General features: G+C 47.1%; 1 protein-coding gene across 1 annotated transcript in view; it reads left to right on the top strand.

Annotated features, from left to right (window-relative positions):
• The window catches only part of LOC148641414 (transmembrane protein 132C), a 192,704-nt gene extending 171,765 nt beyond the window's left edge, over positions 1-20,939 (top strand). The window contains exons 6-9 of the mRNA XM_088617766.1: positions 10,543-10,748; positions 14,419-14,692; positions 16,055-16,246; positions 17,463-20,939. Coding sequence (XP_088473892.1) covers positions 10,543-10,748; positions 14,419-14,692; positions 16,055-16,246; positions 17,463-18,635 — 1,845 coding nt within the window. The 3' untranslated portion in view covers positions 18,636-20,939. The remainder of the gene's footprint in view (positions 1-10,542; positions 10,749-14,418; positions 14,693-16,054; positions 16,247-17,462) is intronic.
• Positions 20,940-22,688: the final 1,749 nt, after the last annotated feature.

Genomic DNA, 22,688 nt, shown 5'->3' with positions numbered 1-22,688 from the left:
TTTTGGTGAAGATGTCCGTGTGTTCTCTCTCACTGGGATGCTGTCCTCAACAGTGTTGGTCATTCGTGCTCCATACAAATGACTGCTGTGCCTGTCACACACTAGACAGTTAATGAGTCTGTGGCTTCAGAGTCTTGCTCGTCCCAGAACCATTAGGAAGTCTGGAGGGGTCATGTTTGATGAGGAGCTGGTATCTACCGCAGAGACCCCACAGCAGATACGGGGCTCTCCTTCTTGAGTACCTGGAAATGTCTCGGCAAAAAAACAGGCAGGGGTGACCTTTCTCTCCTGTCCTCTCTTCCCTTGTATGTTTTGTTGTCCCTCACTCGCAGTTTTGTTCCACAACAGCGCTAACCGACTCCTCTTGCAGGCTGTGCCCCTGGCAGTCAGAGAAATAACAGCCTTGTTCTCCGGAGTTCTGTTTTAAATAAATGTACCCCCTTCTGTGTTTCCTTCAGACGGGTGACACTTTGTCTTCTCCTGGTAGCTATTCTCTCATCCCGTCCTGTCCCCCCCCCCCCCCAATTTTCTGTCTGCCAATTTTTCCAGGTAATTTGACACTTGGACTGTGAAATGATTGGTCTTTTTCAGCTCTTGGCAGCATTTTGCATTGTCAGCTGAATAACGTGTGATTTATCATGGAGAGGAGACTAGGCCCTGCCATAGCTGGGGCTGTCCGCACTGTATCACGGAGAGAAGGATTTAATTCAGCCTTCAAGCTGCTAATCTTAGGGAATCCGAGTTTCTTCCGAATTGCAGCTTGGGAAAAAAAGATAGGTTACATTCTTCAACCTAATCGGTTAACTTATCTTTGTTATTTTGCAATCTCTTTACTGTGTTAATTCTGCAAATAATATTTCAGCTTTCTAAATGATTATTATCATAACAAATCAGCTTTATGTTGCTTTTCAATTCTCCTGTGCTCCACTGACATTTTAACTGCGCGCCTTAAAAATGAAGAAATACCGCTATAGGGAAATATCCCATTCAGATTTTGATCTGTCTAGCTGGGTGCTGATCAAGCTCCTCCCACTTGACCCCTCCCTCCTTTGTGCAATCATTGGTGCATTATCCCGAGGCCCCGCCTCCGAGGAGAGCAAGGATGAGGTTTGGCAACAACTGGTCTGAATCAGACTGGGGGATGCAGACAGGCACATCAGTTCCCAGCTGAACCTGTAGGTCAAATGCAGTGACAGGCCAGACCTTAGCTGTCGTCCTGTCTGCAGGTCATGGTGGCAGCATGTCGAGCAGGAGAAACACACCCATCATTAGTTCACTTTGTGCGTTTCTGTGGAAGAGTTTGCCCCGGATGCTGAGGGGAGAGTGGGAAGGCAGGGAGTGAAAATGGGTCCAAAGAGACAGAAATCCGGGCCACAGTTTGGAAGAGTTTGTCAATCGGGGACATCTTGGTTTCCCAAGTTAATGATTCAACATAATGATGCAAACAGAAGACAGCAGTTCTTTTGCTTCAAAGGGCTTCACTCCTGTCATTAAGATAAGATCAGATCACTTTATTAGTCATATACAATTTCTTGCATTAGGAATTTGTCTTTTCCCATACCCCAGCTTGCTCTCCATGAGACACGCAGACAGGGAGAGAAGCTGGGGGTCAGAGCGCAGGGTCAGCCATTTATACAGCACCCGTGGAGCAGTTGGGGTGAAGGGCCTTGCTCAGGGGCCCAACGGAGTAGGATTCCTCCAACCTCCCAGCCACAGGCACAGCTCCTTAGCCACAGTGCCATCTCTCCGCCCCCATTAGAGTTCACTTCATTCGCTTTCGTGGAAGCGTTTGCCCAGGATGCTGATGTCATCAGGCACAGCACCTGTCTCCAGGTGAGGAGTGTGGCGTGCTGTTTGTGAACCGAGTTACAGAGCTGTGTTGGGTGTTCGGAAAGCCTGGAATATAAGGGATTTCTCCAGGCTAGCATCTGCTGAAAAGCTTTTTCTTTTCTGTTGTTTTTTTTTTTGGTGCTTCCTTATTTTTACCAAATTCTGCCATTTATATCTGATCATTATTTAAGCTATTTTAAGCCACGATACATAGTTCCAGATGATGGTCTATCTCATTCTGTCGGCTCTTGAATTAATAGCGGTAGTTTGACTGATAGTTGGGTTTCACACCTATTGCTTGCAGTCACTCTGTGTTTTCTTCCAAGACATACTGTACAGAGAGCGCAAAATCTTATTTTTTGTGTGTCTCCAAATCCATTACTCAGCTGTTTTGCCTTGGCACAGAGGGCGTTTTGAAGAAGGGTGTTCTGTTGGATGCAAACACAACTTTACTCATATAAATAGCAGCTGAGACTGGAAAGCGACACGGGTGGGCAGATGAACAGATGTTGCCTTCATTTGCATTACTTGCCATTTAACAAAGAAAAAGAATAGTGCATTGTGTTAGAAATTACCTACAACAATGACAGCGACTTGTATCATTGGCGACTGTCACCTCAGACGATTCAATTAATCTGCTGCGTAATTGATCAGATTCATGTTTTGTCAGACTTTCATTTGCTCCTGGAGTTGATTAAGTCAGGCCAGAAGGAGACAAGAACACACACCGAAGACAGGGGAAGGGCTGAGCTCTCGCTGCCTTGCAGAACACAGGCAGCTGCTTCACCCCATGAACAGGAGCTCGGCGGGGTCTGTGACTGGCGGCCCATAAACGCTAGGCGTCCTCCAGGTCCTAGAGCTGTCTTGATGTCCGCCGGCGGCCCGGCTCCTGTCTTGAATTCCCAGCTGGGGCCGAGCGCTGGAGCGGGCGTCTGGTCGATAGGGTGATGATCCCGAGTCACGTTCGAGCGCTGTTTCCCTTGACCTGCTGCCCCCCCCCCCCAGCCGGCAAGCTGCAATTTCTCCTAACGACAAACCCCCCCTTTCCCCCTTTACCCTTCGTGGACGACAGCTGCCTTCGACTCACCGGCCAGAGGAGCAGCTGTCGCCCCAGGAGGCCCTGCAGAAGTGCCACCTGCAAGTGCTCCTGCTCGAGAGAGGGGCCGCTCCGGCTCTCCTGCAGCAGGGCGGACTAACGACGCCGTCACCTCCCACGAGATCCCTTCCCATCAGCCCTCAAAACTGACCAAAAACCCTGAATAGACCTCATTAAGCAAAGAAGGGAGTAAATAAAACATTCCCATCACACTGAAGAAAGGAAAAGCTAACAGGAAGGAACCGAAGAGGAAGGAGGCCCTTTTTTGTGTTGTGGAGGTTGAAGACTCATTGACGGTGCTGTTATCAGATTGCAGTCAGCGTGCTCATAATTCCAAAAATGAGAAACACTGTAATTAAATTCTGAATGCGGGATTCAATTTTATTCGATTTGGATGTTCAGCGCTTTTTAAAAAGGATTGCTTAATCTCATATCAGCCTCCAAATTACTCATAATAGCTCTTCAGAATGATTCATCAAGCTTTTTTATTTGGAAGCACTTGTCAGGGACTCGCTACAAAGAGCTAGATGTGGGGGGGGGGCTTCAGCGTTTTTTTTTTAATTCCTTCTTCAAAAGGAAAAAAAAAAGCCCAAAACTCATCGTGAACCTGAAGATATTCCAGGGTTGTTTATTTTCTTCCCTGCAATTCCCTCAGTGCTCTCTCGAAACCACACCATCTGGGATCCAAACATCTGTTCTCTCCAGCTGAGGAGTGAAGGCCGATAGATCTCAGCGCTCGTCCCGGACAAGCTGGCAGAGGGCGTCTCCAGTGACGCGCCCAGGTGAAATGGCAGCCCAGTCTCACACGCAGGGTGACCAAAGTGTGCTGCTCCGATCATAGCTGCCCTGTCATGCTGTAGTTAGGACCCTACTGTCACGATCTCTACTCCTCCTCTTAAGGGCGCTCCAGCCCTTCCTTGTTCTACCTCATTCCCCACACCTGTTCCTTATTCCAGCCCCTCTTTAGTTCCACCTTAAAAGCCAGACGTAGTCGTTACTCGAATCCTGTTTCGTGAGAGCCCGGGTCCTGCTGCGTCTGGTTCTGTTATGATTTTAACCTTCTGTTCCTGATCCCCCCCGCCGGTTCCGACCCGGTTGCCGTGTTTTAACCCCCGGATGGATCGCCTGGCTATGGACTCTCGCTTCTGTCCTGGATTACCTGTTTGGACTTTTACATGGATCGTTTGCCCCGGAATCACTACCCCTGGACACCTGCACCCCTTGGACACGCCCCCTGTCTCCATACCCTCTCCTGCATGGCTTTTTCCCCAGTGTTTCCTCACCAATCCGGATCGTGTCGTCTGCATAGGGCCCGGAAAGAACTGTCTCGTGACACCTACAAGAACAACACCCCAGTACAACCTGCAGTGACAGAAGGCAAAACCATCTGTGACTGGTTTGAAGAGCCACCGTCTTGCACCCTCAGTGGAGCTGGGCCTGTGACTGGCCGTGGGCTGCCGGCCCATGTACTTCACAGAGCTCTCAGGTGCAGAGCCCACACCAGCACTGAAGTCAGCTCGCTGCAGTGCTGGTGTCCCAGTGCCAGGTATTCCCATTCTCTTGACAACATACTGGTCCGGGACAGTCCTACACCCTGAGTCCTGATACTGGGCTCTGGTGATGCCCTGCAACATTAATCCAAGTAGACATTCAGATCAATACTTTTTATAGAATTATACGTGACCTACTGTGTATAATATAAGATATACGATATTATTACTATTAATTATATATGAACCTAATAAATTATATATGTAATAGAAGATTTATATTATGTAAAATTCCTAAATGGTGGCTCTGCAGCTGTAATGAGCTAAACATTACCTTTGTAAATTCAAAGGGATGTGAGATCAAGGCCTTCATTCTGACAGTAGTAAATCTACAACCCAGCTGTATTAATGATGACTTATTTCTGTGCTGTTTTCTGTTGGTTTAAAATGTGCAATACCGGGATGAAATGCATTGAAATATGCAGCTTTTTCACTCTTCCTCCTTATCTAATTGGCTGAGACAAGGTCAAATGTCTGTATAATTAATGAATGAAATGCTGGCTGGGAAAAGTGACTTTTCAGTCATAGCTGAGCCCTCCAGTTACATACAGACTTCAATTTTTTTCATTACTTGCGCCTCATGTTCTCTTGTATTAGAAAGGAACTGCAGGCAGCCAGACTGATAAGTCTGATTTTAAATACTTTTTTTTTTCTGTAATAAAGATATTAGAAAGCCAATGATCCGGCATGTTGGGGAAGAATAAGAAAAGATCTTTTCCTAGCTATGAAGATTTTTCAAGGCCAGTAAATTGAACAGCTTCCTCATGTGAATTCTGAGTAAACCAACTGTGGGAACATGACCTTGCCCGCTGGCACAGGCTGTGCTATACTAGCGTTGTCTAAAAGTGAATCTGACCATGTTTCAGCAGAGCTCTAAACAGCAGGCAAGTAAGTCCTGCTCCTTCTCCGACCCGACTGTGCTAATGCACGGCTTTCATGCTGCAGGCCCACTTTGCAATTTGCTGTGATTTTCTTCGTGACTTTTCCTGAGTCATTAGAGAACGCGGTACATCTGCAGTGTGCAGTAGTTGTTAGGGCTCTGAATCATGTGTTAGATCTTCCATTGCAGGCACTGCTGCTGTGTCCTTGGGCAAGCTGCTACAGTCCAGCCAGCTGTATAAATGGGTACTAGATTTCCAGAATTATTGTGGCAGGAGGGGGTGGGGGGTGGGGTAGCCTGCAATTAACTATGGACACATCTCTGTGGGGTGGACCTCTTGTACATTCCCTGTGTTTAGAGTCTTAGAAGAGGCACTGGCTTCAGCAAGTCTGTAAGCTTGTGAAGTCTTTTTTTAAGGATTGCAGTTCTTGACTGCTGTGGGGAAAGATACAGTCTGATCCGTGAGATTAATAAACAGCCCGTCACCCCAGTTAGTAGAGCACACTGAACTCTGCGGTCAAGACACAGCCTTAAGCCACTCTGCTGTATCCCATTGCGGCTAAAATGTGCGTACTGCCTCGCAGAAACTGGCCCCCAGTTCCTGGGCAGATGCACGATGCGATATTGAGTAAAGTGCTTTCTTGCCATTTACAAATGACTGATATCAAGTAAATTGATTGGCAAGGCATTTATTGAATGAGGAGGAAAGAAAGGCTTATGCTCTTGCCTGTAACATTTCTGTAAACACGTTCCTATTGATTGCTACAAGGAGTCTAAGTGCTGCAGGGATGAGACGGTGAAAGGAAAGCTTGATTTTTATTTTTAATTTCAAAGGGGCTACCGTTCATACAACCTCAGCCAGCCCTCACCGTTCAGCCCAATCTCCGCAACAGACACATTTCTCATTTCATCTGCCCGGTGCCTGTAATCTCACAGAGAGGAGAGCAGCAGGTGAAGGGCGCTCTTGTACAGTGTTATTTGTGGGTGTTCCCTTTACAAGAGCCCCTGAACTAGATCACCAGTCCACACAGGACAGCAAAACCTCAGCTAAAGAAACAGGGAGACAGAACAAAACTGCTGCACGCACACGGGAGAACTACCTCAAATCTTTATGTTCTCCTTTAACCTCTGGGAGAATTCATGCACGCGCAATTCTCTGCAAGCGCAACATGCCACCAGCATCCACTTGGACGTGCGGAAGACACCATCCCGCCAACCGGAAACCATTAAGGAGCCGTTAACGTCTTAAAGAATTTCGTGTCACATTAATCTAGCCCATTAGGAGGACAGCGGGCGGGTGCATACGTTGCTAAATCAAATCAAGCCGAAACCCCTGGGTAGACACATTTTGACATTAACACCACTCCAGCCGGAGAAAATTAATAGAAGACATGAAGGAGACTGATGAACCGTCGTGACGGGCCTTCTTGTGCGTGAAACGCTGATCGCTGTTGACACTTTGTCAGGGATGTGTGCGGAACCGTATTTTGACACCAAGGAAAGAAAGTTGCAGCTTTCTGTAGCTACACAGTTTCCACAGTCCACAGCCTCCATCCACTCTTCAGCCACTGCTCTGATCTCGTGGTGGTGGTGGGGGGCTTCAGACTGTTAACCTCATAATACGAGAGGCCCATCTTTACACAAAGGGAGGTGGGAGTATGGAACGGGTTATCCAGCCGTGCTGCGGGCGTCCTGGCTTCTTTGAAAGAGAGGAATCCAGACTAGATGTTTCGAACGGTCTCCTCTCATTTGTATAATAAAAGCAAAGATCTGTTGATTGACTCCACCACCACCAGTGTGCAGCCCCACCTGGATGATGCGCCAGTCCGCTCCCCACACACGAGCTCTCAGTGGGGAGGAGAGCAGAGTGATGAAGCCAGTTCAGAGATGGGGGTTATTAGGAGGTAATGATGGGTAAAGGCCAATGGAAAATTTGGCCAGGATGGCAGAGTAACACACCTACTCTTTCAAGAAACACCCTGGGATTTTTAATGACCACAGAGAGTTAGGACTTTGGTTTTAATTCTTCTGTGATGGACGGCGCCTGTTTACAGTCTAGTGTCCCCGTCACTATACTGAGGCATTAGGACCCACACAGACCACAGGGTGAGCGCCCCCTACTGGCTCCACTAACACCTCTTCCAGCAGCAACCTTAGCTTTCCCAGGAGTCTCCCCTCCAGGTACTGAGCTTCACTGGGCTGCCAGTTGTGAGTTGCAGGGTGAAAGAGCTGCTGGCTACACCACGTCACAGAGCAGGCCTCATATCCTCTGTATAAGCCCTCTCACAGTATCACACTTGTACTGCCAATGACAATCCTGCACCGATCCAATATTGCAATAATCCTGTCACAGCCCAGACTCAGATCCAGCCTGATTCACAAGTCCCGTGTTAGTCCGGGTCCTGGTTAGCAGATGCTGACAGAACACAGACTCAGACAGCCAGGGGGCGCCACTGTGTGAACATGCTGCTCAGGGTGTACATGCAGAGGGACTCCAATGACAGCCAAGTCTGTGCCACCAGTCGTTTTCCAGTGTTATTTTTAAACTGGTCAGGAGAACCTGGCCTCCCGAATCGGGGTCCCTGCCCAAGTGGCGGAGCTGCAATTTCACTGAAACAGCCACAATATGTCCTGTTAAAAAAAAAAGTGAATTTGTTTTGCTCTCATCCGAAACCTCCTCACATCGTGCAGGATGGTAATTAGAAGTGACGTGTAACTGTCACAGCTGAACAGAAGCGCTCGAAGTGGGCTTTCAGGGAGATCCGTGCCTTTTCCTGTGCCATCCCATCTGATGAAGTAGCCAGGTGCTTTATTAAATCTCCCTCTTCTTCCCCCTCAGCCTTAACTGAGTCCCCCCTCCTCTGAAAACCCTGGCACGGCCTGAGTGTGAGCAAGCTGTGCAAGGATTAAAAAACCTTCTCTTCAAACATTTCAGCGATTTTGATTAAAAACCCCGCGGCAGTTTACGTTTCTGTTTAATAAACATTTAGGAATAAATTGGTTGTATAAATAAATTGTTTCTGAAGCGATGGAAGAGGCCGCCGTGTCACCGTCTGAACTAAGAAGAATGTCAGAAATGTGTTTTATTGCCAGGGGGCTGCTTGCCCTGTTCCGTTTCCTGCCCTCTCCCGATCGGCGTCTGCTTTGCTTGTATTGACATGAGGAAGCGTTGCCAGATTGCCAGTGCAGCCACTGCCACCTGGCTCCCTGATACTGGTGTGCTTCGGAAAAGGTCAGCCTGCTTAACTCGGCTCTGCTCCGCGGTGCTCAAGATGGGCGTGTGAGCACCTTGGCCTAATTAGCTGAATTGTTGCGTTAAAACAGGAATGAGGACGAAATCCCGTTGCATAGACAAACAAAACTTAAACTCGGAGACAGGAAGCGGGCTCTTGGTGACCCGTGGGAAATTGTCTAAAAAAGGATGGAAGCACTTTAAAGATTTTCCAATCGCTCGTTGAGGCCTCTTGTTTGTTTTTACTGACACATCAATGCACCGATGCATGTCTGCGGATCATTTTTTAAATTTTAAAATAGTTACATTACCTTAACAATGCACAGGTTAGAATATGTGACCTGACCGATATTATTTCTGAAAACCGCTCCTCTGAAACTATCGGCGGGCGCGATACAGGGTGGACTCGGATCATCAGACCTTTGCGCCTAATATTTGCAGTACATCACAGAGACAGCTGCACAGTTTCAGGCCAGGCGGACTGAGACTAAGCCGTCATTATCCCGTTTGCACAGATGGTCGTTTTCTGTGTCACAGGATGCTTCAGCCTCTCGGTTGGCAGGGTGGGTGTTTACCCGGGGGGGCGCCGCAGCGCAGAGCTGAGCGGGGGGCCGAGACCGCGAGCAAATCTCCGAGCCACGGCGCGGAGGAATGCGCTTGCGTTCCTGCCGAAAAAACCCAGGGTACGCGGGACCACCCAACACGAGTCACCTTCAAAAATACAAAATAGCCTCGTCAAAAACAGGAAATGTTTTCCTCCCCTAAAGAGGCTTTTTAGTCACCTAAAGGAGCTTCTATGGCCTAAATCTTGTGTTTCTTCTCTTTTTTAACATGGAATTTAATCTGCTCGTTCCTTTGCAGATGGCGTGTGTTGACACAGCTCCCCACACAATGTTGTAACATGCTTGCTCATATTGGAATGGTGTCATTTAGGACACAGTGTGTCCCCCCCCTCCTACACAGAAACTCCCAGCAGTAAAACAGTGCTTACAGGGCAACTGCAGTCCCAATCGCTCAGACCTCTCGGTAAATCCCGGGAATCAAAAACATTAATTGACGGGATCGCAAAATTTGACAAATTCTGAATTAAGCGCAAAATCATAAGCTTTGTGAAAGTCCTGTAAGCCGCCATATTGTCACAAACCCCTGATTTCACCTGGGGCGAGAGTGAGAGTTCCCACGAACTGTGATGTGAAGCGGCCCTTCCTGCTCACTAGTCCCTGTACTATCGTATTGAGGTTTAGAGTAAGCCCAGGTCGTGCAGCAGACATTTCACCGCAGACATGTTCTAACATGATCTGCAGGCAAAGTTAACAAGTAAGTAGTATTTATCAGCAAAACCATCCTGGAGACAAGAGCAATATTTCAATTGGATTAAAAGCGACGTGTTCACCAGCCTGCTTGTTTACAGTGTCACTGGGCCGCTTCACCTCACTGGAAAGCTGGTTGCCTTGTTCTGAATCGCAGAACATGGCGCTGCGCAGACCTGGAACTTTTGTCTATTTTGTGTCGTAAATTGGAGGTTTTACAGGTTACTGTGTTTCATTGTGGTTTGAATTGCAGTTGTCACTGCCGATTTTTCTGACCCCAAATATAGAAATAGCACTGCTGTTCCCCTTTAGATAGGTACCATCTAAACAAATGGATGGATGGTATTCAGACAGGTCCGTGTGTCCCATCCCCTCCACTGTGACTTTACCCTCCTGCAGTCTGGGAGACACCTCTGTGCCCCCATGCGTACCATAAAAGACTCGGGAAATCTTTCCTCCCCTCTGCAATCTCGCTCTCAAACAATGTAAAATAACTCTCTTGTCTCCCTTGTGCCGTATTCTTTGCTGGTGATCTTTGTCTATCTGTTTTGTGCTGTTGTGTTGCACTCGTAAACGACATCTCCTCCAGAGCTCTGACTCGAGAAATGAACCCGTCTTGACGTGCAGCGTGTGGTGCTCCGCAGGTCTCGGAGGCGTGCGACTTCGTCCTGGTGAACGGCAGGGAGATGAGGGGCCAACAGGGCGTGCGGGTCAACTTCACCTACCTGTACCTGGGCACGCAGCTGGAGCTGACGGTCTGGGTGCCCCGCCTGCCCCTGCAGATCGAGGTGTCCGACGCCGAGCTCAGTCAGGTCAAGGGCTGGAGAGTCCCCATCGTCGCCAACAAACGGTACGACGAGCCCCGCAGGGCGGCGGTGTTCCAGAACACGTCTCCCTCTGTCTGCCTGGCACAGTCTTTAAGCGACGATACACAGCAAATGTTGGAATCATTTTGAAGTGATATTTCAAAATTTATCCACATAAATGAGAGTGTAATTTACCAGTGATAAAGTTCTGAACCTTTTAATATATATAATAGATCTATACAATAAATAACACTTAGAGTATTTTCTTTCTTCAAAGGCTCATGCCAGGCTTTTTACAGTCTAAATACCTCTTATCCACAACATTTGACTCTGACAGTTCCACCTTCTGCAGCAGTTGTTCCGGTTCCTTTTTCTGGGATTAGTCTCTCTGTGCCGCGCTTCCCCGCGGCTGGAGGGATGAGATGTCATTACTGCAGCCGCGGGTGTTGGTTCTGCCTGCGCGTGTTTGGTTCCTTCAGTTTTGTTCAGGTTTGCTTTTGGCCTGTTGGGATCAAAACAGCACAAGATTGCTTTTGTGGACGTGTGGAAATAAGGCGTCTGTGGTCCCAAGACATTTTAGGACACAATCTCAAGACGTGGGAGAGCAGGTTTAGAGGGAAAGAGCCCTGGTGGTGGCAGTACTGCTTGTGTTCAGACTGCAGTGTTCAGACTGCAGTGTTCAGACTGCTTGTGTTCATCCTGCTTGTGTTCAGACTGCAGTGTTCAGACTGCTTGTGTTCATCCTGCTTGTGTTCAGACTGCAGTGTTCAGACTGCTTGTGTTCATACTGCTTGTGTTCATCCTGCTTGTGTTCAGACTGCTTGTGTTGCTTGTGTTCAGACTGCATTATTCATACTGCTTGTGTTCAGACTGCTTGTGTTCATACTGCATGTGTTCAGACCGCTTGTGTTCAGACTGCAGTGTTCACACTGCTTGTGTTAAGACTGCAGTGCTCAGATTGCAGTGTTCAGAACGCTTGTGGTTCAGACCGCTTGTGGTTCAGACAGCAGTGTTCAGATTACTTGTGTTCAGATTACTTATGTTCAGACCGCTTGTGTTCAGACTGCAGTGCTCAGACGGCTTGTGTTCAGACTGCTTGTGTTCAGACAGCAGTGTTCAGGCTGCTTGTGTTCAGCTGCTGAGATTGTAAGGAGAGGAAATAGCCCTGAGCTGAGAGCTTGTGCTCTGTACTGAAGAGACCTTACAAGCTCCTGGAAACTCTGTCTTCATTAGTGTAATGACACCCTCATTATGCTTGCTGGCCAAAAATACATTACAGAAAAAAATGAATGGTTGGAGACATAAAGCATTTTTTCTGTATATTATTGAGAGATTTATAAGACCACTGGTGACAGCAGCATTAGTACCTTATACCCTGATCTGGTCAGGTCTCAAGAGCCCAGCAGGGCTGGGCCTGGTCAGTACTGGGGTGGGAAACCTCACAGGAAAGCCAGATTCCTGCTATAAGTTTAAATTGCTCGTCGACCAGTTGGTGGCGCTCTTCCCTCTGGACAAGAGCTTCCAAACCAGCACCCCATTATGGTGAGTGGGACACTGTTCTGTAGGGGGTGCCATTCTTTTGGATAAGCCATTACAATGAGGTACAAATGACTTGGTCACTAAAGAGCCCAGGACTCTTTCAGTGTAGGTAGGTACAGTAGGTCCCTTTTCAGGCCATCCAGACCCATGGGGAGTGGGGGGCAAGGGCCACCATTTTTCTTGGCCGTCCGACACTGGAGGTGGAGGTGATGTGGTCAACATCACGCTCCGGCTGGGCTATTACCCCCGGAAGGATTAACCCTGGTACTCATTTGGAGAGCAGGCTGAGTGGTTCCTGGGAGCCGTCTGGAAGGAATTACCTTGTCCCTACCTGGGATTGAACCCAGGACCTTCCGGTCAGGAGCTACCATGGCTCTTTCAGTGTAGGAGTGTTAAACCCAGTTTCTAGGATAAATTCCTCTCTGGTTTCCTAAGGTAATATTTGCCCCTTTTAATTGCACTGTTGAAGAAATTTCCCAGTCCTCCCCCTGACCTGCTGTGCAGTGTGACCAGAATGGCTGCTACTGTATGTGTCACTCAGCAGGAGGCTGTGTCTCAGTGATGCACAAGCTCGTCAGGAATTGTCCAGAATTTCTGGTGACTTTGACTTCTCACAGACATCGCTTTTGACTCACATGCTTCAAGATGATCTTCCCCATTCTCCTTAAAACTCAGACGGCATTTTCCATAAAGATTTAGTCTATGTGAGTGACTCTGAGGGAATGAGCAGGAGATAAACTAACCATTTATACTAAAAGGTCTCTGCAGCACTGTACGTTCTGCATTGTTCTGCTTCCTGCTGGTCCCCTGTGCACATCATCATGGTGTGTAAGCAACATCCATCAATTATCGTGATGAATTCATTCTTAAATTGAAACATGCCTACTTTCAAACATGCAGATACATCACACTGATAGAAAAACTGAGTGAAAGGCAAGGTGGCATGAGGAAAGATAGTCAAGAGAATGCACACTACTGTAATACCACAGTTTTCTTAAAGGTTAATATTGTATTAAGTATAAAGGCAAATATTAGCCATGCATGAGTGCAGACAAAGTGCAACCAAAACACATGGACAGAAAAAATCTCTGAGGTCTGTGTTACGCAGACTTATTGCTTCTAGCAGCAACCAAAGAATACATCCATTCTTTCCATTATCGTTCGATTTCCTAACTTGTACAAGATAATAAGAGAAGGAAAAACAATAATAATAAAGTTGGGGAAAACATCAAAGTGCAAGCAGTTTGACAAAGGCTTCTCTTCAAGAGACGTTAACGTCCCAGATGTGTCTAAATATTAATGAACCACAACAGTTTCTCAGTTTCTCCGGTGACGAGCGGAGAATGTATTTATTAGATTCTCCTTTCGCCCCACAGATGATCCTCACACCCCAGGATCTTCGCTCCACTCACTGCAGGGAGGGCAAAATATTGTACACAAAATTGAAAAATATTTGGAGTGTTTTCCAGTTTGGTGTTCGAAATATTGTTTTTCTGTTAGCCAGTATGCATGCTGTCAAATCAATGAGGCACGAGTCAGTGGCACACTCGTCTTCTACAAAATCAACCGTATGGACTGCGATTTTCCTTTTGTTTTATATTTATTTTAGAAACAGTTGGAATAAATGTCATCTGTAGACAAACTGCTAGAATTCCAGTCATTGCAGTGCTTCATTTTCACAATGTGCCTTTCCTGCAAACTGTGAAAGTGTTGTTTACCGTGAGATAAACAATCGTTCTCTTAGACTGTTGCAGAATGTGGTGTAATACCCTGTGACATGATTCTGGCGAAGACAATTTGTTGTATTTGTCTGACAATAAAAAAACAAGATTGTATACCGTATATCAAGGAGTCGTGTTTCAGGCCCAGACCGTGGTCACTGTACTGACATGTGACTTAGACAGGTTTGAAACTCAGATGAAGGACAGAGTGGGTCCCCTCCTATATCTGAAGTACCTGGAAGATAGCTTGGGATGCAAAGAGCCGCACAACTGCATGGAATTATTATTTCAGTAGTTTGTTCTGATCCAAATAAGTGCGATATATAGAGATGAGATCATGAGGAATGAGCCAGGGAGCTGCTCCAGGAGAAGTCTTAGAGAGTAGAGATTTCTATGAAAACATGCACAAGGGCCGTAGCCTCTGAACTCTGCTGCCAACCCCTGTTTCCTGCAGGCCTACACGAGAGAGTGATGACGAGGAGGATGATGAGAAGAAGGGCAAGGGCTGCACCCTGCAGTACCAGCACGCCATGGTCCGGGTCCTGACCCATTTCGTGGCCGAGCCGGCCGACCCGGGGGGAGAGCTGGTCTACATGCTGGGCTCCGACTGGCAGGCCGACATCACGGAGCTGGTGGTGGACTTCTTTAAAGTGGAGGATCCGCGCATTGCCAGGCTGCAGGATGGCAGGGTACTGATAGGGAAGGACCTGGGCATCACCACCATCCAGGTAACACTTAGAGATCAGGGTGCTTGATCAAGCAATTGATCGGTTAAGCAAGTAATGTTCCGATGAGAACAACGCTGGTCCTGGAGTGCTGAAGGATAGTCGGATTTCTGTTCCCAACGTGCTCTAAATTACGTAATAGAGCATTGATCATAGTTATATTGCTCCAGGACTTTATTAATTGACTATTTAAACCTGCTGAAAAATTCACCCCAAGTAGAGGATTGTGGGGAGTCACAGGATGTTTTGCTTCCTGGTTTCACACAGTCACCTGACGTCCAAAGGTAGCCTCTGGATTTTTTAAAGAACAATGTTTTTGCTAGTTCCTCCAAACGAAGTAAGAACACACACGTGTGGGAATGAAGATGAAATCCGCTGCTCTTTATTCCACGGTGAAACCGACTGATAGTCTTGATAGCCTGGTAACAAACATTTTGACATCTGCCTTTTCGCACTGACAGGCTTCTTAGACGCGTCCCGTGTCGAGCCGGGAGAGATAAGCTCACGGTGAAAAGGAAAAAGATGATGGCAGGATGTTCAGAGTCTCCGGATGATTTTGATTCGAGCCTTTGTTTTAGCTGTGGAGGAAAAGGAAATCTTAAAACGCATTTATTAAGTATTCGAACGTGTTCCGTGAATTGGGGACAGCGACTGATTATGCTCACTTTTCTGTAATGAGAAACAGATAAGGAATGCTTTCTGTTTGTTGAAGCGCATTTGTCAGAGAGTTATCTGTTTGTGTCTCTCGGTGACATGAAGATATATTGTTTCTGTTATCAGTCTTCTCTGTAGTGCATCTTTTTTTAAACCAGCGTCTCTAGGTTGAATGCAGCGCTCGGTAATTTTAAACAATGGTAGAAATTAGTTTGCAATACCATCTTCAGGTACCTCTCAGCTTTAACCTTTTAGATTTTTTTTTTCTCTTGGAAATTCCAGCTAATGCCCTGATTGTCCTGAAATTCTAGTTCTGTTTCTTTTGCAAGATGGAAATTGCAGGCATTCCCCATTCACAGTTTGTGTGAGAGCGGGGAGTGACTTCAAACTCTTGCAGTCCAATTAAACTCTTTTTCTTGAAATCTCAAGCTTTCCTGACCCGGGTGGTGGTCAGAGATTTATTCCAGTCAGTATTTCTGCTGTCTTTCACCTGCGTTTAGCCACCTTGAACATTTTAACATCTAGGTGAGGAGTGACTGGGGTGACCCTCCGTTGTCTTCTGGTCTTTTCTGTTCTGTGTTCACAACATGTACAGTCACTTGCTTTGTTAAGCACCTTGGGGCAACCTTGTTGTGAAAGGCGCTATATAAAAATACATTGAATTGAATTGAATTGATGGCGGCGGTGTCCCCTGTCTGGCTGTCCTCCTAGGTGCTGTCCCCACTGTCTGACTCCATCCTGGCGGAGAAGACAGTGACGGTGCTGGACGACAAGGTGACCATCACAGATCTGGGGGTACAGCTGGTGGCTGGGCTGACCCTTGCCCTGCAGCCCAGTCCTGGCAGCAGCTGGGCCATCATGGCCATCGCCACTGGCCAGGAGCTCCTGCACTCCTCCAAGCAGGTGATGCACTCACCGGCGCACCATTTTCCAGACACAAGCTTCCCACCAGCTTCCAGAAAAGAGCTATAGAAGTATAATTACTTTTCTTCTTTGTTTCTAGGCAGTGAAGCGTCTCGGGGATTTTCAACTCTTGCATTTCACTCGCTACTGTTTTTGAACTTGTTAGCATCTGCCCTAACGAGGCTAGTTAACTTTTGAATGCTTGAATTAAAACACCTTTTTTTCTTAATCCACATAAGAGCAAATTACATTAAAAACATTCCATAGATGTGTGTAGGCTCAGTCTAGCTGTAGGAAATTATTTCAAATAAGAGTTTAATTGCAAATGTTGGGCCTAAATCGTGAAACCTTCTGTTATGGTCTCAACTCTCAGGAAAGGTGGAACTGTGAAGAGAGATTTCCAAGTCAGCTGGTGGGCATGAACAGCTGTCTCTCTTTTACTTGAGATTCAACAGGGTGACATAGCTAACATTGAAAAAAATACATTTAAATGAAAAACTAAATTAAAAAATTTAGTCTGTTTCTTCAAAAAACTGCATCGTTGTGAAGTGACTAATTAATATTCATTCCCATGATTCATAGCAACAGCATGCTCTTAAAATGCACCTTAAACCTGAAAGGTTTTTCTTGTAAGATATATATACATACTTTTTTTTTTGCATTTAATTATCGAGCAAGAGATAAATTGCTATTCTATATTTTCCTTCATAGGTTTAATTACTTTTCTTCAAGGCATTAGCTATAACCTAACAGAATTTCTTTTTCAGTTCAATTATAAATAAGTGTTGTGCTGTTTTCTTTTTTATCTTGGGAAATTAAGATTGCATATAAACACAACACACTGAAAAATAACAGTTGCTTTGTGTTGTCTTGTGTTTTAATCTGTGAAACAAATAGACCATAAACACATTTTAAGTCTTCTTAAAAAACAGAAGACGCTGTTCGATGCTTTAGAATTTTACCTGGGAACACTCTCTCATGCAGCGTAATTAAGCTAGCAATATCCAGGAAAAATGATTCTTTTATTTATGAGCAAGAGAGTTGGATAACGTGGAATGTTTTGAAGTGGGGCCATGCTTGAGCTCCTCGCTGCAGGCATTCTAATGACGCAGGGAACACAAGGGTCTCATAAAGTTTAATGTTGCATTTTAGCTTGACAGAAAGGCAGGTCGAGCAAGTTGTTCTTATTAGCTGACACGGCTCTTCTGATCTGCAGGATGCCATCATTAGTGCCTGGATCCAGTTCAGCGATGGCTCGGTGACACCTCTGAATATTTACGACCCCAAAGACTTCTCTCTGAGTGCCACGTCCGCGGATGAGGCCGTCGTGTCCACCGCTCAGGACCCCCTGACGAAGTGGCCGGTCGTGGTGGCCGAAGGGGAGGGCCAGGGGTCTCTGGTCCGGGTGGAGATGGTCATCTCGGAGGCGTGTCAGAAGTCCAAGAGGAAGAGCGTGCTGGCCGTGGGCAACGGGAACGTGAAGGTCAAGTTCGGGCAGAACGACGTGGAGCAGGGGGCGGGGGCCCCGGGTGGGGGCGAGGGCGGCGGCGATCCCGAGAGCGGCACCGGCGACCGGCGGCAGAAAGGCTCCGAGCAGGACAAGGCCGGGCCGGATGGCTGGAAGCACAACAGCGCCTCCTCCGACCGGGAGGAAGGGGCCATGAGGAAAGTCAGCACCACCACCAAGACGACCATCACCAACCTGGTGGCCGGGAGTAAGCCGGTGGACGACGAGGGGCCGGTCAAGAACATCGACTTGACCGGCTTCCCCGCCCAGGTGGACCTGCCCAGCGGAGGCGACTCGGAGGGCGACCTGTCCCAGACGGCCCGGGGCCTCTCCGACCTGGAGATCGGGATGTACGCCCTGCTGGGCGTCTTCTGCCTGGCCATCCTGGTCTTTCTCATCAACTGCGTGACCTTCGCCCTGAAGTACCGGCACAAGCAGGTGCCGGCGCTGGAGCAGGGCAGCCTGAACCACGCCCACGACTGGGTGTGGCTGGGGAACGACGCCGAGCTGCTGGAGCACCACGGCGACACCTCCCCGCAGCAGGACGAGTGCACCACCATCATCGACCGGGGGGAGGAGAGCAAGTACCTGCTCAACGGGGGCTGCCAGAAGAACATCCAGGGCCAGGTCCACCGGGCGGCCGAGCCGGGGCCCTGCAACGGCAAGGAGCTCAAGAGCGAGCCCCCGAACTCGCCCACCTCCAAGCGGAAGAGGGTGAAATTCACCTCCTTCGCCACCGTCCTGCCAGACGACGGCGGCCCGTACACCAACTCCATCCTGATAGGCAACGAGGACGACATCAAGTGGGTCTGCCAGGACATGGACCTCGGGCACTCGACAGAAATCAGAACGTACATGGAGAGGCTACAAGACAATCTGTGAGCGCGACAGGGACGCGGACATAACTCACCGACATGCCTTCGGTCACGAGGAAGGAGAGCGAGAGAAGGGGTGGGTGGGAGTTAGTGGGGGGGGGAGGGGGGGGCGTGTGCCGACAGATCCCGAGCCAGCGGAGAGGTAATTGCGAGAAAAAGGGAAAGAACACACACAGGCAGAGGATTACAAAACAGACACGAACTCTGAACGGAGAGGGCACAAGGCTTGTAAAGACTGCAGGAGTACAGCTCAATCAGAACAGAAGCTCTTTTTTTGTTTTGGCTAATGATTTTTCTTTCTTCTGAAATACTGACTAGAAAGACATACACACACTGTACCGGACAACGAGGCGTAGTCACCGAAGACTTGTTCTAATAAACGGTGACCAGTGGTGGTGAGGTTGTCAAATATATATATATGTGAAGAACAGTGCTTTTAATAATGACTGAAAGACAAAGTGTTTCCAATAAAACATCTTTAAGATTTGGCACTTACAATACCCCTGTGAATCTCCTTTCTACGTGATAGACGGAGATTGGCTGCTGTTCTCTCAAAGCTGGTCTCTTTAGAGACCCGGCACTCCTAATTGTTTTTCAAAGGCCAAGATAAAGAATTATAGTGTGTTGTGTTTTTTTTGCTACATTATGAGATGTTGCCATGTTTTATCGCATTCCTGATTGTCCATTCTATGCAGTTTTGTGTGCTGTGTGTCTGTCTTTTCTCGATATATGCACCGATCCTTTGTCCAGTTATGGTTCAGGATGAGTTTTGTTTCATAGTAAATGCTGGTAGCAGGATGCCCTCCTGAAAAAAACAAGATTTCCAGATCCCTTAGTTTTCACTTCTCTGACAGCGTTTCTAGTTTACTGAAATATGGGACCAAACAGCAATTTAAAGGCATGTACAGCAAGCTGAAGTTCAGGATGAGGTTTCGTGCATTTTCTCGTACAGCACTGAACATGTTCCATCAACACAAAGATAAAGAGGTGCTGTTGGGTTATCGAGCCAGTCTTCAGATTACAATCTTAGCTACAGCAGCAGAGCTCAAGTTAGGTTGCAATGCACAACCTTGTAAGACCTATGAGAACTGTCTCAGCGTGCTCTCCAACCTGTGAAACATGCAGCAGACTTTACTGTAGATGTGCTAACAGCATGTTTCAGGCTAGTCGAGGCGAAGATCCCCAGTGAAAAATTGTCGAGCACATGCTTCAGTTGGTGACATGGATCTTACAAGCTGCTGGGATGTTTCTGGTGTGCAAGACCTTGAGCAGACACAGGTGAAGGCTACTTCGAAGAGCAGTGAGGGGTCACAGATTTAGGAATTATTAAAAAAATGTTCGGAGCTGCAGCACATTAAGGAAATGGGAAGAAAATCATAGAGTACATGAATGACCAGCATTTGTCTGATTCATTTGAATTTATAAACATTCTTTAGTAGTGATGTATACGTTTTAATTTGCCGTCTTATTTTATTTAAAAAAAGCTCTACCTTTGAATTTTGTTTGCTTAGTTGTTGTTTTTTTTTCTCTTTTGCACTCATTTCTGTGGTACTTTACAAAAGAAAACAGCCCCTGCCCACCTAAAATCTCAGGTGAATACTTTATTGGAATATACATAGTATGCATTGTAGATTGTAAGAATGTAATATTTATTTCGAAGTATTATACACAACGATGTTGTAAAATAAAATTTGCTTCAAAATGCTTGTTAATGAACAAATCCCCAATTAATTTGATTATTTTTTCAGTTTTGTTTTTTTACAGGAAGTACTTCATGTATAATTCTTGATAATGGAAAGTGCATTTTTAGCATTTAAAGTAGCCATAATAGGCCTGTCATGCTTGTTTTCATTTAAAGATGTACCTTTCAACAGGAATGCACAGTAAGAGATCCCTGTGAATAGTTGCTGTGAACTGTGTACAAGTAACTCTCTCTGTATCAACATGAAATGCGATTTGGGCCATTTTGAGCTGCAAATCTTTATTTACAGTACTTAGTCTTTAAGCCAAAGCTATATATGTCTGTATTTTGTAAAAAAAAAGAGATAAGCCTGACTGTCCTTAATAAGTCTTCCTGCTTTCACAGTGCAGTTCTCTGCTCTTTCTGTTTAAAGAGTATTATTACAGTATTCCTGAGACCCTGCAAAATGCACTTGTCATATGAATACACTGCCTATAAAGGAAAAAAAATATAATTATTGGAATCATTATTATTACCCAAAAAATGAGATGAGAAAAATCGTATATTTCCAGTACTACCCCTTAATTTTGCAAGTCGTATTCTTTTATTTAATAAATACCTTTGCAATGTGCTGTTGCCACAGCCTGCCAGTTTTGTTTGCAGGGGGACAGACCGGGGTCTGTGTGCGCCTGTGCTTGTGAATGCATGCGTGAACTGGGCCTGACCAGCACGGGGGCCAGTCGCTGCAGGGGGCACCCGGGGAGGATGAGGTTGTCCATCTGTCAGAGGAGATCTGGGCTGGCTGCGGGGGTCCCATCCTTCACACAGTGCGCAGCGGTACACCAGTTCCACAGGAGGTCACATGGAGGCCACAGTCCATGAAGATGAGGCCGGGGGTAGCGTGGGGATGCTGAGCTGTCAGAAGTAGCCTGATCCCATTTAGCTGTGCAGCCAGAAGGAGAATGTCCACTGAGCGCAAAGGTAACATACTGAGAAGAGGCAGGCTGGGGGTAAGCCAGCAGCCATATCACCCTGCAACTCGCAGCTGGCAGCCCACTGAAGCCCAGCAGGGTGAGCCTGGTCAGTACCTGGAGGGGAGACTCCTGGGAAAGCTAAGGCTGCTGCTGGAAGAGGTGTTAGTGGGGCCAGTAGGGAGGGCTCACCCTGCAGTCTGTGTGGGTCCTAAAGCCCCAGTATAGTGACGGGGACACCGTACTGTAATACTGTAAACAGGCACTGTCCTTTGGATGAGAGGTCCTGACTCTCTGTTGTCATTAAAAGTCCTGGGGTGTTTGTCGAAAAGAGTAGGGGTGTTACCCCTGTGTCCTGGCCAAATTTCCCATTGGCCTTTACCAATCATGGCCTCCTAATCATCCCCATCTCTGAACTGGCTTCATCACTCTGCTCTCCTCCCCATTGAGAGCTGGTATAGGGGGTGAGGACTGGCGCATCATCCAGGTGGGGCTGCACACTGGTAATGGTGGAGGGGATTACCTGTAAAGCACTTTGAGTGGATTGTCCAGAAGTGCTATGTACAGTAAGTGTAAGCAATTAAATAATATAACACCCTCACCTCCCTCAAACTATTCTCGCCTGTCATTTTGCTTTGCAGATTGTGAATGTTTAAAATGCATGGAACAAGGACGACAGGTTCCTCCTCAATTGTTATTTATACAGTAGAGTATAGTTAGTAATCAGCACTGTCACACAAGTCCTTTCGTTTTCGTTATGTTTATCCCTCATCTCCATGGTGTGTTGCGGTCATTCACAGGACGGACCCAGAACATCACGGCGTGGGGACTCAGGTATTGGATTGAAAATAGCCAATGCTATTATTCCAGCACGCAGCTCCATTACCTCAATGGGCACCTCCCTTTGAAAGCATGGGTTGAAGCCCACTGGCACACAGGCCAGCGCACCCACCTTTTCCCATCCAGATGTTGTGTTAAATGCCCACTATGTGAGGCAGGATCGCTCAAGCCATCGGGAAGGATGAAGTGCTGTAAGAGAGAAGCTCTCCTTCACCGTTTGCTGCGCCCTGTGAGTTACTGCCTGAAAAGTTTCTCTTGACGTTGGAGGTGGAAAAGGGAAAAATTGAAGTTGCCCTGCACTCAGCCCGGTGAGGTAAGTCTAGCAACAGAATCGGAAAAAAAAATCGCTGTCCGCAGGGAACAGGCTCTGTTTCGCTTTTTTCCCTGCGCTGTCATGTTGTCTCTGCAGCCACATCCCATGAGTCCTGCAATCCGGTCTATGATGCAGATTGGCAGGACATTCAAGAGCAAAAGTAAGACATTTCTACCTCCCATAGCATACCATTCTTGTGGCTTCAGGCACAGTCCAGGACACAGGTGACACATGGGTGACACTCAGGTTCTCTGG

Source organism: Lepisosteus platostomus, chromosome 24, assembly GCF_059453375.1.
Source record: "Lepisosteus platostomus isolate fLepPlt1 chromosome 24, fLepPlt1.hap1, whole genome shotgun sequence".
Taxonomy (NCBI): domain Eukaryota; kingdom Metazoa; phylum Chordata; class Actinopteri; order Semionotiformes; family Lepisosteidae; genus Lepisosteus; species Lepisosteus platostomus.
Note: the sequence above shows the minus strand (reverse complement) of the source record. Positions and strands in the feature narration are given on the sequence as shown.